Raw genomic sequence first — 19,642 nt, 5'->3', positions numbered from 1 at the left:
TCCCAGCTGACTTCAGATCGCAGGGCACAACCATTCACATTCGTACCTAGGGGCAATTTGGAGTGTCCAATCAGCCAACCATGTATGTTTTTGGAATGTGGGAGGAAACCAGAGTCTCCAGATAAAACCCACCCAGGCCCATGGATAACAAACAAACTCCACACAGGTGGACCGACCTGGATTCAAACCCAGGAGCCACTCATCCGCCGGGCCGCCTAGTGAATACTTAGTAATATAGTATTTTTTTCTGAACGTGGCTTTTGGTCGGTACAGTACCGGTATTGGCCAATACTAGCAATCGTCATCAGGAGGCAAAAAATGCTTTCGTTTAACATTTTTAGTCCCACATCTGAGTATAAGACGTAGTGGCCAAAGGCCATTATCATGTCGCAGTCCCATCCGATCGCTGCCAGCTGCTCTCATCTCAAATGGACTGGACGTCCGTCCAATCCCACCAATTTACACACACACAACCCTCTCCCCATTGTTATAGTAGCACCATTCTAACCCTCATCAATTGAAAGTGAACTAAGCTGATGCTTTGGCTGTGAGCCAAGAAAAGAAAGAAGGATTGAAGGTGGGGGTGCTTCTTTCATGGGGGATGGTGGGGCTCCCCACTCCCCCACCCCTTCCATATTAGCCTTTTAAGACATTCCAGCGAAAGTGCAGGCTGCTTTTGTCACCAACAACGTGAATTGGTGCTAAAAGCTTTCCCTCGCCCTACAGCCATGTGTTCATTCTACACATTGTTTGCATCGGGCAACAAATGCGTGACCTTCATTTGAGCGCAACACGTTTTTTTCTCCTTGCGCGTGTTGTGCGTCTCCGTACTACAACTTCATTCATCTAAACCACGCCCACGACGTAAACAAACGGGGGTTTGACCAATCAGACGCGCTGCAGATCAGCCGATGATCAGATGACTCAACCCAGGAGGAACTATTTAAAACTAATGAGCGCTTGACGCGACTGCATAGATTTTTTGGGGGTGTTGAACCGGGAACGAACTGCGACCGGTTCTGAGTGAGTGGCCGAATCAGACGCACCGTTGCCGGCTTCACGTGCTCCTTTGTCGCTGCTGGCTGTTTTTTTTTTGGAACCAACTCTGCGTTGAAATGAATCAAATAGCACATTTTTTGTGCACTCTGCTGATGTGCGCTGCTGCCTTAATTCGTGCAGAAAACGGTAAGATTGCGGTTTTTTTTTACATTTAAATGTAAATATTAACCATTCAAAAGTTGTCACCTGTGACGTTTATCCTTTCTTACTGCAAGTGACCTGTTTTGGTCATCAAAATTGAAATATTAGCTATGTTATTATTATGTTTAAAATTGTAATCATTTATTATAGTATTTTAAAAATATTTCTATAATGTATTCCACAAATTAATTATGGATGTGACTTGATTTAAACAAAATATTTTCTTGACTAAATGTCTTTTTATCATGGCAATATTTGTCCGAGAAAGTTAAGAAATAAAAACTATTTAACCATCTCAAGTTAAAGTGCCCATTTAGGCCAACAGTCCAACATTTTTAATACTCCAAAGAAGCCAAAATAATTAACATCCGTCTTCATCTCCTTAAATCTTTTCTATTAAATCTAATCATTGGTAACCTGTAAGTCCTGCCCCTAAAATCCATATAATGTTACTAAAAACAGGCCCAAACATTCTAAAGTTCTTTTTATTCACCTCTAGTATTTAACTGTCATTGTTGGTGCTAGATACCCAATTCAAACAGGGAAGACTGTCCGTGAATGCTCATCTTTTGGTGCCATTGACGGTTTTAGATGTCTGACCCATCTTCACTGGGAGGGGCAAATGAGCGCTCATTCATTCCCCCCCAGTCAAAATGTATTGCATGTCTATGGCAGCCAATGATTTCAAATAAGTGGCCTGTAAGGGATAAATAGTCCTTTTTTCTCTTTGTTGGATTGAATTCATTCCAACCCTGAAAAAAGGGCACTTTTAATTGATTGGCTACCTCTGACGGCAATAGACGTCCATTCCCTTTTAGCGGGGAGGGCCGCCCGCCTGTCTAGTTCAAATAAATTGGATGTCTACTAGTGACCTATAAACAAAAATCTATATTCAAATGTCTGCATGTTCTAAGTAAATTTACTGACTAGCACTGAACATGATCCAGTGCTTTGAACTTTGCATTTTATTGTCATCATGTGACTATCATGATTCCAAATGTGAATGTTCTGGAATTATCGTGAGTGCTATAATGATGTGTAATTATGGAGAAATATGGCTGTGTGAAAGGCATGAACTCGGAGTGAGAGGTTTAGTGTGTCTAACTGGCTTTTGAACTCATTCACTTAACTTTCATGAAATTCTGGAGGCCAAAAAAAGTCATCTTTGTTTCCATCGCCCTCACAATTTGAATGGATTAGACATCTAGCACAGTAAATATCACTGAAACAATTATCCTCTGGCAGTACCAATATTTCTTCATAAATAGAGCTGCAAATTTTGGAAATGAGGTTTTAAAGATGCATCGATCTGGATCTTATCAATTAAGATTTAAATTTTTCAGAAATAAAATTTGAAAAAAAAAAAAACCTGCTTTTCATGGCTTCAAGTGAGATGTAATTTTAAGTGTATGTAGCATTGTATTAAATCAAATGAAGGGTCCTGAATCAAGTCAAGCTTTGTCATATTTTAATTATAATTGGTATATTGTTCAAATCGATTTTATAGGCAAATCATCCAATTGTTAGAACCACTGTTGCACCAAGCTATTTTATTTTCCTTTTCGGAAAGAACATTTGATCATGATTTTCGACTTCCACTCAGGCGGAGATGAGTTTCCAACTGAGGTCGTCCCTCTAGATTTCACCGTCAAGTACAACATGAGGAAGAGTTTTGATCTGGACCAGAAGGGCTGCTACCTGCAGGCCGGCAACAGAAATTGTCTGCAGGAGTGCGGCTTTAACGTTACGGCCAAGACGATCTTTATCATTCATGGCTGGACGGTATGCACGGATGCATCTTGTGTTGCTTCTCCGTGTCGGCATAAGCAGCTAAATTGAAGGTGGAACGTTCTTTTTCCGTATATAGATGAGTGGGATTTTCGAGGCCTGGATGCAGAAGTTGGTGGCAGCGGTCATGCAGCGTGAGAACGAGGCTAACGTAATCGTGGTGGACTGGATCGGCATGGCTCAACAGCTTTACCCGGATGCCGTCAACAACACGAATGTCGTGGGCCAGGATATCGCTGCCTTGTTGGACTGGCTTCAGGTATGGCTTGAAAGAAACCCTAATGAGGAAATGTATGGAAAATTGTTGCATGGTAGTGTTGCGCAAGCTGAGATAGAAATAAGGTGAGGTCTTGATGGAAAAACACAGCTTCTGACTACTAAACAAGTAAGACATCTGGGGGTTTTAACCAAGAGCCTCAAACTACAATTTTGAGACCAAAACTCGTCTTAGAACCGAAATGAATGGATGTCAAAACCCTGTTCTCCAGTTCCACTAGAAAGCTTTTACTACAGCTCGCATTCACTCTGTAAAATGCCGGATTTGTATCAGATTAAAATTGGATCAGTGAACAAACGCCAAGCCAGAAAGACTCTGGGCCGCTTCTCAATGGTCTACTAACAAAGAGTTCCGGCGAGACAGATGGCAGAGGCGGCGTAGTGTGGAAAAGGGCCTTGTCCAAGTTAACTGAGCGTGGCTGGCTCGCAACCAGCATTTGTTCGTTGTAGCAGCTGCTGATCTCGTCATTTTTGTTGATGTTTTGGGACAGGATGAACTGCAGTTGCCTCTGGAGAACGTGCACCTGATCGGCTACAGCTTAGGGGCTCACGTAGCGGGCTACGCCGGAACGTACGTGCGAGGATCACTTGGGAGAATCACGGGTAAGCTCGTTTGATGCTCTCTTTGGCATCGTGTTGTGTATGAATGTGGGTTGAAGCTGTGCTCGGTTCAACTCGTCAATTTAACGTCTGGTTACTTCGTTAGGTTTGGACCCAGCCGGCCCGATGTTTGAAAACGCGAAGGAGGAGGAGCGCCTCTCGCCAGACGATGCCGATTTCGTGGATGTCCTTCACACGTACAGCCCGCAAACATTGGGTATAACCATTGGGATTCAACGGCCGATCGGGGATGTCGACATCTACCCCAACGGTGGCTTAGTCCAACCAGGGTGCTCTTTAGGTGAAGTGCTGACCGCAACCGGAAGTAAGTCGTCCACCTGAATGCGCTCTGCTACCAGTTCGACATGTTTGTAAAGACGCTGAAATCCTCTGACACCAGACTTGATGGAAGCGCTTAAGTGCGAACACGAGCGAGCCGTCCACCTTTTCGTTGACTCTCTGATGAACCGGGACCACGTGAGCTTTGCCTACCAGTGCACCGACCCGGACCGCTTCATGAAAGGCATCTGCCTGAGCTGCCGAAAAAACCGCTGCAACAACATCGGCTACGAGACCCGCAATATGCGCAAGAGACGCAACAGCAAAATGTACCTGAAGACCCGTGCGGACATGCCTTTCGGAGGTCAGTCGCCATCTCCGGCTAGCCCACTTTATTGCATCTTGCTTGAGCAGGAAGTTGACATTGAGTTTAGTTTATTGCATCCTGTTATTATTAACCCAACATCATGTGGTTGCACTTGGATGACCTGATGATAAATCATTAACTCAACTGCATTACCTTGAAGGTTACCATTACCAGATGAAGATGCACGTGTTCAACAGAAAGCAGGCCGACAATGCCAAGCCAACCTTCTACGTTCATTTGACCGGCGCTCATAATGACACCGAAGACATTTTTGGAGACGTGTGAGTACAGTTTCACGAGCGTCAAAATTCAGCCGCAGACTCTGTTTAATGGCGTTTTCCCCGTGTAGCCACGACAAGGCCGTCGGACTGAACCAGACCAACACCTACTTGGTGTTCACTGAGAAGGACCTCGGCGACCTGCTGAAGATCAAGCTGAGTTGGGAAGGTGACGCCCAATCCTTAGCTGCTGTGTGGGAGTCCATAAAGAAGAACTTCTGGTCCTGGAATCCTTCACCTCCAAAATCCGTGCTGGAAATCCGACGGATTCGTGTCAAAGCTGGAGAAACGCAAAGGAAGTGAGTGCGGAATATGCCATTTTGGGACCCCTTTACGGCAATCTAGCCAGTCCCCAAAATGGCAATATTTTCTAATGAATTCTTCTTTTGCAGATTTACCTTCTGTGCACAAGACCCATCCAAAACAGAAATCTCTCCTGGTGAATCGTTAACATTTGTCAAGTGTCGTGACGGTTGGGAAGTGAAACCTAGAAAACGGTAAGAAACAAACGGTGCGAAATAAGAAGTCCCTCAATTAATCTCACCCTCCCCACACATCTATCCACAGCATAGCCATTTAAAATTCCGCCAACTTGATGCACCAAGGGGACCCAACATGGCTAAAGCGACAAGCGCTGCTTTCGCTTAATCTGAGCACTTTTTTCAAAAGGAGGACTGATTGGCACACAGCGGTAAGGGGAATTTGGTGTCGGACATTTTCAAGCGCATCTGAATGGTTGGTTCCTGGAAACTGGAAAAGGTCGTGCCAACTTTAAGAGACTAAGAGGGAGGAGGCTGGGGTCAAGGCGGTCTGTGAAAGGGTGCTAAAGAGTTACAAAATGTTCCTTTAAGTAAGGTACTAGACGGTCAGTTGAACGTATGCCAGCTATTGTAGTTTCTGTACTGTACAGTTTTTAATGCGTCTTTATTTTTAATTTATGGAAAAGAAAATTGAAGCACTGCACAACCAATGTTATTTATCATAGCACATCCCATAATAGTGTTGAATGACATAGTAGATGCAGTAATTGTGTATGTATGATGTGATTGTGACCAAGTGTGCCTTTCCTGCTGCTGAGTGAGATTATTAATACACTGTATATTTGGAAGAGATGCTATTCTCATTGCACATGGTTGTTTTGTGCCAAGTGTTACTGTATGTTCTTTGGGGTGTGTTTATGTACATAATGTAAATAACCTTTTGAAAATTAAATAAATTCATCCATTTCTATTACTATGCTGCCTCAGTATTGTATATGTACGAAAGGTGGCTGGAACGTGGTGTCTTTTTAAAAAAACTTGCACCCACAGGGGCCCTCGAGGACTGGTCTCGGTCATCAAAATGTGACTCGTTATTGGTGGAAGAAATGGCGTCATAATGAACGAGCCTCTAAGAAAACTGGTACGATGTTCAACTTTTTTTTCTAACTCAAACTCAAAAGTGAACATAAAAGCTGCTTAATTCTGAAAACTCAAACAGGCATTGTTTACAAACAAAGTGAAAAATAAAGTGATTTTCTTAAGACTTAAAAAACCAATGATACCATGTCTCAGACTGCCTGTTGGATCCGCATCAGAGGTCACCAAGTTTGATCTGCACCAAACGGTGTGTGAATACGCCACTAGCCTCATTCCACCTAAAAATATGAATTACGACCTGAACTAACTCCTTTTGAAAATCAACACCTTCAGCGATACAATCGTACACGAACCCAATTCCACACTATTCTTTGAACTGATTTTTTTGTATTGCAAGTTTGCGCATGTACTAACGAGTGTGTAACCGTGATCATCATTTGGCACATGCATATATGTACAGAATGGTGTTATGGGCATGTCAGACTTTGCTTGGTAATTAAAACCATTCCTATGAACACGTTTCACATATTCCAGTGCTAGAAAAACTGGATCAGGGAAAATCTCCCTTCACTTTGACAATGCTATCTCTTGACTTGTCAAATACTACACTACTGACATAACATAATGTTTGGGATTATGCAACTGTGTCAACTAGTGTCCATTTGCACCCATTATCTCATCAAAAACTGCTATTGCACAATATCTTTTTTTTTTTTAAAGAATACTACTCTGAATTTAATTGAGTTCATCACAAGTAGACGTCCAATTCACTTGAAGTAGAAGGATGACAGCGAATGAATGAATAAGATCAACATTTTCTGGGATGTGGGATGAACCCGGAGTACCTGTAGAAAACCCACGCAAGCCTGGGGAGAACATGCAAACTCTACACAGGGATCTGGGATGGAACCTTCGATCCCAATACTGTGAGGCGCTAACCACTCGCACACCAGGCCGCCCTGTTCTAACAGTACAGTAATCACTCAAATAGCGTGGCTAACATAGACCAGACATTACTGCAATAATCGAAAAACCGCAAAGAAGAATCACCCCTATTATTACTACATACTATACTATCTTTAGTTTTCCCCCCCCCAACTCTTTGACTACCATTGTCTATAATAGACAATATTCCTTGAATTAGTTCATCCCTACTAGAAGTCTAATCCGTTTAACGTGGGAACGACTTGGCCCGCCCCCTTCAAATGTTTTGGATGCCGTCGATGGCAGCTAATGAGTTAAAGAATCTCACATTTGAATTCCACTTACGCGAACTCAGTAGACTTGCTCCACACGTGTGCAGCGGGAAGGAAAACTCCGTATAAAGACAACAATTTCTATTATTAAGGCTGCATTTATCTTTGCCGCTAACCGCAGCATATGACCCATTTTCACCAGGCGGGACAAGACGAGGCAACCACAAAGCGTGAAAGCCAGAACACGGGAGTTTGATGTTGTGCCCTGTTGCTTTGGTGACTTCCAAGTCTATCTGCCTCACCGCACAGACCGTTTAGTCACATTTGAAATGGAACTTTCTCATGCGTCATTCATTTTGAGACGGATTTACACTGCAGCACTGGTTTGACCCACTTGGATGTCAGTCGGTCACAAGGCGATGTGATCACTTCGGTGTCACTTCATACGAATTCGACGTCTATTGCTGTCATTGATAGTCAATGAGCCGAGGAGATTTGTTGGAAAAAATGCATTTGGAGGAGAAATGAGCAAAAGCTTTTGCCAGAAACAATTTTGAAAGGCCAGAAACCAAAAACTAGAGCAATATGTTTGTTTAGCAATGGAGTTTGGGAGCTATTTAGGAGTCCTGCCAAATGACAATGACATAACATTTTTTAACCTTTTCCTCTGGGTCATTTCAGCACACTGTGACAATCACTGCTGGGGACTTTGTATGATGCAAAAAGGGATGACGTGAAGGGTGTCGGTAGAAATTCAGGTCAGCGAGCGCTGTCCACTGTAAAAAAAAAAGCCAGTAAAAAAAATCTAGCCATATACTGTAAAATTGCAACGCTGAAATGCAGTGAAGCCAACAATATCATTTACCATATTAAATTAATCCCTTTCAGGAACAAAAAGTTTGTGTTAGCACCCAGTTGCTAAACCCACTGGCTAAATAACCAACCGTATGTATACATGTACATCTATGTGTATGTATGTATATGTATATTTATTTATATGTATGTATGGGTTTATATATATATATATATATAATATTGTAATCAATGCTGATGTTTAGAGAAAAATATCTCTAAGCATACAATAAAGTTCAGTTATTAACCAATTTTACTGTGATTAAAAAAACAGTATAGTACTTCGTTAACCCTAAAATTTAAATTAGTTTTCTTTTTACACCAACATGGAAAAATAAGTCTTGTAATTTACTAGCCTGTGATTTCCTGCAAAAATATCTCCATATCATTTTACAGTGGCTATAAAAACAAGAGTTCAAACATAGCCATTTTACTGTCATCTGTTGTTACTTTAAGAATAAACCTTTCATGGTTTCCTCATTTCCCCCCCACAGTAAAATAGTGGCACACACCGCAGCCAATTAGTTTACCCTAAATTTGACAAGGTCACTTTTACATTGAATTGTTGAACCGAGAGGCAACTCTGGTTCAATTTTGGCCCGAGTTGAAAGTCTTCCGCTCACATGGATTGTCTGGATTTCCAAGTAACGGCATCCCAAAGCTTTTCTAGGAAACTTGAGGTGAAACGGGAAGAAAAAAAAACGCATATACTTTAACTGCCTAGTCGCGGTGAGATGCCAAATTGTCCAGTCGCCGTATTTCAGACAGGATTTTTACTCCTTAGTAAACTCCAACAGTACAAAGTTACCCCTCCTGTGTTTACTGGACATCGTGATAATGTTTAATGCTTACGGCGACCCGTGACATCCAGCGTGACTATTATAGTACGCAGCAACAATTGACCGGCTGCTCCACGCTCGTGTACTGTACAAGGGCTTCGTGTTACACGTGTGACAGCAGGTGACATTCCAAACACAAGTTGACGTCAATGTTGTCATGGCACATTGATTTACTCTACTTTTATGACTGCAAGCAAAACAAAACAGTGCTAATGGAAAGGTGGGTGAGTGAGCACGTGCTGCATTGGATGGAAATAAACACCGTCAGAGATTGGGGCTAGACGTCTGATCCATCTAAACAGGGAGGCGCAAGCAGCTCTCTGCCAGGCCATCCCTGGAGAAAACCCACACAGGCCCGTAGAGAACATACAAACTCCACACATGAAGATCAGAACCGTGGGGATTGAACCCTCAATGTCAGAACTGTGGGGGCAAACGTGCTAACCACTCTTCCCCTGGGCAGCCTTATTATATATTCATCTATTTATCTATTCATTCATTCATTTTCTGAATCACTATATCCTCACTAGGCTCACGAGGGGTGCTGGAGCCTATCCCAGCTGATTCGGTGGCCAGCCAATCGCAGGGCACGAGGAGACAGACAACCATATACTCTTACACTCCTACTAAGGGGCAATTCAGAGAAATTTTGGAATGCTCGAGTTAACCGGAGTACCCGGAGAAAACCCACGTAGGCAGAACATGGAAACTCCACACAGGTGGACCGACCTGGATTTGAACCCAGGACCCCAGAGCCGTGAGGCCGACGTGCTAACCACTCAATCCGCCTATTTATCCATTTTTAAATTATTTTTTTAACCGAGTATTAAAAATAGGTGGCCGGGCGGACGAGTGGTTTGCGCTTTGGCCTCACAATTCTGGGGTTAGGGGTTCGACTCCAGGTTGGGCCTCACTGTGTGTGTTTTCTATCGGTACTACGGTTTTCTCCCACATCCCAAAAGCATGCATGTAGGCTGATTGAACCCTCTCCTTATGCTCTGTGATTGGCTGGCTACCGATTTAGAGTGTCCCCAGCCTGGAGCCTGTAGTTAACTGGGATAGGCTCCAGCAAATGGATTGGACACTTATGGCCAACGGTGGCCGTGAATGAGTTAATGTCCTGTTGAAAAAAAAATGTGGCTCAGTGAGTCCAGCCAGCCCACTCAATTCTCGAGCATTTTTTTTCCAAATCCTCCGTTTCAGTCATGTGGCACAAAATCACATCTTGTCGTTTGCAGCATAGGAACATTTCCCATTGGGTTCCATTACGATTTTCTCAAGTTGAGTCATGCCTCTCTTCCATTGAACAAGTTTTTGAGATGCTTGGAAGTTAAATGGAATATTAATCGATCTGCTCATCCACTTTTTACACAGCATTTGAAATTTTGAACTCTTTGCTGACCACATGTAGGGTTTCTCTCCATATTGAATAACAAAACAACATATAGAACAGCCAATTGAGATTTTATTCCACAAATAAGTCAAGGCCAAACCTGAGGTCAACAATATCAAAATATTTCTCAATTTATTTGATGATTGATTATTTTATAATTCACCAAGTAATCAATCCTGCCTTAGTTTCTATCTTCATTTAGCCAATAAATGGCAGACAGACAACCACTCACACTGCCACCAAGTGGGAATCGAGCCCAGACTGCCCACACCAAGGTCAGGTGGGATAACCACTGCACCATCGGGTGGCCTGTTTATGGGCTAAAATAATTAAAATAATGGAACAAATTTGACCAGCGAGGTCAATGAAACAATACTTTATTCTAGTGAGAATACAAAAAGATGCTGAAGATTTTGCCTTTTACTCTGGCGAGAAGGCTGTGACTTTCTCATGGGAACAAATATGAGGAATACAAAGCAAGCTGTGAAGGGAATAAAAACCCTTGTACAGTAACTCACTTGAATTCCACAAGAATGGGTGTTGAAACAGTTTTATTTTGAAGAGCACACAGCTTAAAATGAGCTTACAGTTGCAGTTAGGAAAGTTTGAATAGATAAATGCAATTGTTTGTATTTTTTTGCTTAGCCCTAAAGATGGAAATGGACTATTCATTTTTCATTCAACTGCTTATCCTCACAAGGGTCACGCAGGGTGCCGTGCCAACTACGGGCACCAGGGAGGGGACACCCTATTACCTATTTGTAATACTAATATATATATATATATATATATATATATATATATATATATATATATATATATATATATATATATATATATATATATATATATATATATATATATATATATATATATATATAATATCTTATTGTTACATAATTTTGTTATTATTTTTTCCTTTTATTAATTTGAATACTAGACAATGCCATTTCTGTAGAAGTTACGTGGAGATGCTGATGATGTACCTCTACTATAAGTATGTATGTGTACTCACACTTGTACTACATGGGAGGGTACTTGTGGTATAAGTTTGTGTGATAGTACTACATGTACTTGCATTTGTGCTACAAGCATGTGTACTCGGACTACAAGTAACTGTATTAGTACTACAGATACACATACCAACCAGTACATGTGCTTGTACTTCAAACACTTGTAGTTGTGTCTACTTAGACTACAAGTACATGTACTACTATAATGGGTAATTGTAGAAAAAGTATATGTATAATTGCAATAAAAATCAGTACTTGTGTGCACTTGCACTACAAGTAAATGGAGCAGCACAGCAAAGCTACCCGCACAATTTCTTCAAGTTGCAGTTTGAGATTTAAATGCAAAATTGGTCTCACATATTGCACCTTTAATGAAGTAAGCTGCTCATTTCCTGATTTTAACTCTTAAACTAAAATGGACACTACAAGCTAGCAATCATGTTAATGCAGGGAATTTGTATGGTGTGAATTGGTCAGGTTGGGCTGTGGAACTTTCCCATAACATTTATAGTAGTGTAGGAGGGATTTGTCCCGCCCAATCACATGGGCTCATTCATAAGATATAAAGATCAAAAACACAGTGGCGTGTCAACGGTGGACAGATTCCACCTCAAAGCAAACTTCATCCCTTGTAAAGACTACAGTAGAGGATTTATTCTTAATCTTTTAATGCTAACACATGTTTTGTGCGTGAGCAGGGCAGGTGAAGTGCGGTCAATGCGGTCAATGACAATGCAAAAATTAAATAAATACAACAAAAATATTTAATGGCATCCATTGACGATGATAGACGCCCAATCCATTTTGACTGATAAGACACTTACAAAACTTTTGGGTGTGTTCCAACCGATCCAGCACAGGGATTTTGACCAATGAGGTTTCTGCAGAAAACAAGAAGCACCTGACTGCAATCCACTGATTGCACTTGTAGGACACCAGATTGGTGAATAGGGGTCCTCTTGATGGTTTGGAATGAAAACCCATAGTTTGGACAACCCTGCTTTAGACAAAGAGTCACCATCATTTCATTTCTTGCCACCAATGAAGGCCATTTTGTTTATCCTTATTCAAAACAAGATGTGCCCAGTGCTTGTGCCTTCTGTTTTGAGATTCTGAATGTGTTTTGAGAATTCTGACGTTCCAATTTGTGTAATCCACCCCTCCCTTTACAGTTGGGACATCCATGGAATCAGGACTTTCTGTGAGGGATTGCTTTTGCTATGTTTCCCCCCCCCAGTGTTACCTGTCCATGTGATTTCCCATTGAGTTCACCTGTAATCAACCCATGTATGTCTATTTAAAACCTGTATGTTTGGTCAGTATGGTCGGATCATCTGTGTTGTTATAGCCGCGTCCCGTGATCCTTTTACCCACGTCCTTCCTGTTAGGTTCGATTTTCTTATTTGATTTCAAAGTTTTTGTTATTTTCTGATAATCCTGCCTTAGTCATGAAAGTTTTTGTTAGCACACTCCACTCCCTGTCCTTATTTGCTTGCTTCCCCACATTTAAGTCCTAGACGACATGCGAACTCAACATGGACGGGTCACAAAGGGGCAAAAAAACAACAAAACCAAGCCCTAACATCTTTGAATGTAATAAAAATGGACAAAAGAAAAGAAAGGGCAGAACGCCATTTGGGAATTGCCGTTCTCCTTGCACGTAAAATTCCAAAAGGGTGTTTTACCTCTTGGCTGTCACTAGTAATAAACTTGACAGGTGGACACCCTCATGGCTCAACATGGTGCTCTTTATTGACAATCTCTGATGAACGCCAATCACATGTCCAACAACAGAATACCGCTCAGTTCTGATCAGGGAGGGCTGTTCTTCACAATTACATCCTTGTGGGCATCAATGAGTTAAAACTCATCAACAACAATGTGGTCTTGATAGATAGTTTCATATCCAAAACTGAATAATTTTTAACATTCGTGTTAATTTGGTCGTCACTGTTCTGTGCCTGCCAAACATGTTCAGGTGATATTGGAGCATGTAGCAACAAGACGTCTGAAATACTGGCAATTAAATTTTTAAAAAAAATAAGCGTTAGTCATTAGGGAAGCTACCAATGAAAATCTTGTTAAATGTCTCCTGATGTTTCATCGTTGGGGTAGTTAATGATGTAATACATACTTGGATTTTAGACAAGATACCAATGAAAAATATTACAAATTGTTTCCTGATCTTGCAATGGTGCTTGACAATGCAATGCATGCTTTGAATTTAAAAAATATATATATTTTCATAAGGGATGTACTTAATCTGTTTACGTGATCAGATGTTGTACCCGATCAGCAAATTTTCAGAGGTAAAGATGGTATTTTGATGATGATGGTGTTTTTTTTCTTAATACAGGAATATATTATGTTGTATTTACTCATTGAGTGGTTGAGTGGTTAGCACAAGGGTGTCAGACTCGGGTTGGTTCGGGGCCACATTAACGTCAACTCGATTTCATGTGGGCCGGACCATTTTAGATATAATATTTAGATTTTTTAAATATAAATGGATTAAAAGAACTGGATTAAAAGCAACATTAAAAACAATGTTTATTTGAGTTTTTTTTCTTAGTAAGACAAAATTTATTTTAATCATTTGTTTTTCATTTCAAAAGGAAACCAAATTTTTCTTTAATTATTTTCCATATTAAAGTGGAAAACAAAAAATATTTTTTAGATATTACAAAATGATTGTTGAACAAAAAACACAGAAAAAAATGATTAAAAAATGAAATTATTGTTTTACAAGGGGTAAAATCAGGAAATATAATATACATCTATAATCTTTATTTTAATTTGATCCTAAAACAGAAAGTCGGCACTCATGATTGACTTTCCCGGGCCACACAAAATGATGCGGCGGGCCAGATTTGGCCCCCGGGCCGCCACTTTGACACCTGTGGGTTAGCATGTCGGCCTCACAATTCTGGGGTTAGGGGTTCGACTCCAGGCTGGTTTGTCTGTATGGAGTTTGGATGTTCTCCCCGGGCTTGTGTGGGTTTTCTCTGGCTACTTCGGTTTCCTCTTACATTCCAAAACATTCGTGGTAGGCAGTTTGAACTTTCTAAATTGCCCCTAGATATGAGTGTGAGTGTGAATGGTTGTCTTCGTGCCCTGCAATTGGTCATCTCTGGGTTATGCTCCAGCACCCCCTACGGCCTTTGTGAGGATAAGCGGTTCAGAAAATGAAGAATGAATATTGACTCATTGCCTTTGGACGACGATTGACATACAATCCATTTTTAACTCTGTCAAATTGGATGGGAATAGTGAAACTAATGTATACTAATAACCCTCTAATATGACTATGATACTAGGATAGCTATGTTCAAATTTGTAATATAAAGAAGACATTTTGATGTTGTTATTTTCCATCCATGATACATTTTTGCGGCATCGGCTCATGGCTCATTATCCACAAATTCCCACTGTCAAGTGACTCGTACTCACATCAAAAAATATGCAATTGTGACAACCCTAGTTCATTATTTTTATTTTTTTAAAGCAGGATAAAACATGTCCTTGAAAGATAAGCGTCTTGAATTACAAAGATGCAAAAGAACAACAAAAAGTATGAGAAACACGCAAGAACACAATGAAAAGAACAGCTGCCTGTTGCCTTTGAAGCGAGGCCCTTGATTAATTTGATGAAATACGGGAAGTTTTCATGACGTCAATCTCCAAGACTCGGAAACTGAGCTAGTAGTGCTCTATGGTGGCGGTGACCTCAATTAAAAGAAATGTTAGAACAGCTCTATTGGACATATAAACCTGAGATACAAGCGATCTATGCTGCCAGTGAACTCAAATCAACTCCGTCAATCACTTTCCCATCATTGCCTTTGTTTGGGATTCAAAACAAACGCGCCGTTTTCTATTACTTTCCCGCAGAGGAAGGTCTCCAAATCAAACAAGAGATGTTTTGAGGAACTGATCTCTCTCAACCTTTCCATCCCGCTCACGTATGGGAACGGACCACCTGAGTCTTGACTCAATGTTCTAGGATTCTGTGGGAATGCGAGGCGGGGACGCAACAGACGCGGTCCTGTCTTGGCTTGACGCAGATTACGTAACCAACGTCCACAGATGTCGGCATTCCCGCTTCAAATTACAGTGTCCCTGCTAAGTATACATCTCGTCACACGCAGGGGCAGTTTCTAGGTTTTATTTATTTTTTTCTAAGTTGAGAGGCAATAAATGTCCTCTGGTGGTGACCTGGTGTCAAGCACGTGGGCACGGATTTCCCCTTGGCTTTTGTGTCCCGTGGAAATGAATACGTGCCACATAATGGCGTGGTCGTGCAGCTTAGAAGAGATACAAGGACAAAAGAAATGAGTGGCGCACACCAACCGACAGTAACCTAACTTCCGCCCGGCGGGCAATTGGGCAATTGGAAGAATGAGTGATAAAACTGAAAGAAAGCAAAGGAGGATGGAAAGTAAAAAAAAAAAAAAAACAACAGAGGTGATTGGCTCTGAGCATACGGCCTGATTTTTGTCCATTGTGATTGGCTGAGAAATATGGCCTCACCTTAGCTAAGGGTTACTACAGTTCACTGGCAGAGATTTTCTTGAGTTACTCATGTGTGCTATTCAAATTATGGACTGGCCTGTCAGCAGGTACTTTGTACATTCTGCACATTCCAGATCACTCAGTCACATCCCTCACGGTCGCATCACTGTTATTGATATATCTACATGTGGCAAGAATGTGTAGATTCCAGCGAGATTGCGGACGATTAATTTCCGGAGTCTGGGATGATAACACGAAACTTCTCTGCTGTCCATTTCTTCTCACAGAAGGTTTTGTTTTGGTGCTCTCTAACCATTGTTAAGCAATGTTGATGGAACTTTCAGGAATAATGACTCATACATATATCAATGTATGAACACAGTCTTGAACCTGTGTATTGTTAGTTCATTTAAACTATAACTGTGATTCGAAGCGGATGGATGTTGTTAGCATTTCTTGTTTTGCTATGAAATTACACATAGTCGCGTCGTAATGCCAGTTCATTTTTTGTTCTATTTTTGTGCCGCTGCTCATAATATGCAAACATAAGGAACTTGCAGAGTGAAGAAAATGTCATCATAGGTTGCAGTGTTTAAGGAAGTAAATATGGGGTCTTCTGGAGGTCATTTTTTGAGGAATTTAGGGCTACTGAGGCCCATTTTTTGAGGATTTTAGGGCTATTGAGGAACCGTTTTTTGAGGATTTTAGGGCTATTGAGGAACCATTTTTTGAGGATTTTAGGGCTATTGAGGAACCATTTTTTGAGGATTTTATGGCTTTTGAGGCCCATTTTTTTGAGGATTTTAGGGCTATTGAGGAACCATTTTTTTCAGGATTTTATGGATATTGAGGTCCATTCTTTTGAGGATTTTAAGCCTATTGATGCCCATTTTTTTTTAAAGATTTTAGGGCTATTGAGGAACCATTTTTTGAGGATTTTAGGGCTATTGAGGACCATTTTTATGATTTTATGGCTATTGAGGCCCGTTTTTGCCTCAGATGCACTATCAAGAAGTAAAACATCTTTCTTGTGCCTTTCTAACGTCATTGCCCACTTGCATGAGTTGTTTGTGTAGTCGAACATCGGTGATATTTGTTGATGACATACAGTTTGGATGTGTATGAATGAGCATGCATAGTATATATCATTGGATACATATCGAAATTGTATCCACATATGGAAAAAGATCCGGATTGGATTTAAAAACATCAGTATTGGGCTGTTCGCATTGTAAGAAAATGTCAGTTTATGGGCAAAAATGATGATGTAACTCTCGAGACAAGATTGGTCTGAAGACTACATTTTCAGGATCTTGTTCTTGTCTCGGTATTGACTCCAAAAATTCGGTGACTTAGGTCGCAGGCAAGTGTAAGGTTGGGTTTACACCGCAGGTTTGATTCCGTAAATATCAGTTTTTTGGTTATATTCAAACTTGGTGTGACCATTCAGACTACTTTTTTTGTGTCATAGGCTGCATTCACATTGCAGATCAATTTGTCCAACACATTTTTCTTTCAGCATTAATTTCCTTTTTCTATCTTTTTTTAATTTTTTGAAATATATGCGAACTTGGCTCAGTTGTGTGGGTAAATGAAATGGAAAGAAAACCCTTATTATTTTTAATAAGGGCCATAGACTGTGATTGTGTTCATTTGTTTATTTTAATTTATATATAAAATAATTTTAAAAAACCCAATGATTATTATTATTAATTCAAAGAAAATTATGTTATTAACCAGGGCTTTCCTCACTCTGATCACACAATCTTGCCATAGACATATCAATATCAATCATTTATGCCTTTTCTTGCTACTGTCACAATGAAATTTCCCAAATACGGGATGAATAAAAGTTATCCAATCCAATCCAATCAAGTGATTGGAGTCGAGTGATAAAGCTTTAGATTTATTTCTTCATAATTGTTATTTCAAAGCGCTACAAAGCAACAAAATAATCAAGATTTACAAGAATATTGTCCAAAGAACAAATCAAATAAATATTTTATCTTACACACCATTGCACACCACCTGAAGTAGAATGGTTTGCTCACTGTCATGGGAAGCTAACAGTAAAATGGCAACTGGGTAGATTTGATTAGATAACTTTATTCATCCCGTATTCGGGAAATTTCATTGTCACAGTAACAAGAGGGTGAGAATGCAGACACAGGAAAAGACATTTTAGACATAAATGGATAGGTAATAAATAAATACATAAATAAATAAATACATTAATAAATACATAAATAAATATATAAATAAATACATATATAAATAAATAAATACATTCATAAATATATACATAAATATATAAATAAATAAGCATGTTGCAAGTGATCATTCTGAAATAAGGAAATACTTTACATTGAAACATGCTTATTTCCCCTAGTTAATACATTGTGAGGTATTGAATTGTTGGCAGATTTTCAAGAATTGATAATATAGCCTTGCCGAAAATAATTGCCATATAAAGGATTCATCGATGCTTAACTGCTTTTGTTGACAGGATATCCTTCTGAGTTGCACTCACGGAACATCAAAATAATTGGTCTAATTTAGTGTTATGTATAAAATTGATTGAGCCACTCAACCTTCACCCTGACCCCCTCCCACGTCTCTCCAGCCCACCCCCCCATGCCTCTAGGGGTGACCCTAATCCCTTTGCCGTGACCCTGCGCTCTCTTTGAATATTGGCCAATGAATGGGTGGCAGTGGGTCAAACAAAAGGCACTTTGTGTATCGGTGGTGGGAAAGCCATCATGATGAGTTACTTCCTGAGCTGGCTTCCATTTCATCACACCAACATTGAGTCCGAATCACTGGTTGTTTTAAATCCCTGGCTGCCATTGACGCCAATAGCTGTCCCATATTTGCATTTCCGTCCATTTGAGACCCGCAAGGCTGTGTAAGAACAGCTGGGTAACACATGAGGATGCAGCTGCTCCCGCTGTATGGCGTGCCAACACATAAGCACGGATATGAAACCACTGGCACAACTCGAGTTGCTTTAGGCACACTTTGTCTGACCTTATTCTTTTTGACTTTTTTAGTGAAATGACATGGAGATAAAACTAGAATCTGTGTCGCCGTTTTCTCATGTGAGGATTTCTTTTATTTTCTATAATGTTAACAAATTAGTTTACTATAGCGCTTGACCGATATGGGATTTTCAAAGGCTGATATCGATAAAAAAAAAGTCTGAAGGCAAATTTTGCAAGCTGATATAATATTTTTCTCAATGCATGTAGGGTGTCAGACTCGGGTTGGTTCCGGACCGCTTTAACGTCAACTCGATTTCACGTGGGCCGGACCATTTTAGATATAATATTTAGATTTTTTAAATAAATGGATTAAAAGAACTGGATTAAAAGCCCTGAATATTCAGTTTTTTTATAGATCTAAAACAATGTTTATTTTATCTTTTTTAAATATATTTTTAGATTTTAAAAAATGATTTTTGAACTAAAAACACAGAAAAAAATGATTTAAAAATTACAATTATTGATTTAAAAGGGGGAAAATCAGGAAATTTAACATACATCTATACTCTTTAATTTGATCCTGAAACAGAAAGTCTGCACTCATGATTTACTTTCCTGGGCCACACAAAATGATGCGGCGGGCCAGATTTGGCCCCCGGGTCGTCACTTTGACACATGTGATGTAGACTGTAGAATATGAAAGACACTTG

At 40.3% G+C, this 19,642-nt stretch overlaps 1 protein-coding gene across 1 annotated transcript; it reads left to right on the top strand.

Annotated features, from left to right (window-relative positions):
• Positions 1-966: 966 nt before the first annotated feature.
• lipg (lipase, endothelial) lies at positions 967-6,021 on the top strand. The gene is made up of 10 exons (XM_077600607.1): positions 967-1,185; positions 2,804-2,982; positions 3,068-3,247; positions 3,756-3,867; positions 3,971-4,189; positions 4,265-4,507; positions 4,671-4,791; positions 4,860-5,087; positions 5,181-5,285; positions 5,356-6,021. The coding sequence occupies exons 1-10, from the start codon at positions 1,116-1,118 to the stop codon at positions 5,366-5,368; spliced, it is 1,470 nt and encodes a 489-aa protein (XP_077456733.1). The 5' UTR covers positions 967-1,115; the 3' UTR covers positions 5,369-6,021.
• The last annotated feature ends 13,621 nt before the right edge of the window (positions 6,022-19,642 follow it).

This window comes from Stigmatopora argus, chromosome 5 (assembly GCF_051989625.1).
Source record: "Stigmatopora argus isolate UIUO_Sarg chromosome 5, RoL_Sarg_1.0, whole genome shotgun sequence".
Classification (NCBI taxonomy): domain Eukaryota; kingdom Metazoa; phylum Chordata; class Actinopteri; order Syngnathiformes; family Syngnathidae; genus Stigmatopora; species Stigmatopora argus.
Note: the sequence above shows the minus strand (reverse complement) of the source record. Positions and strands in the feature narration are given on the sequence as shown.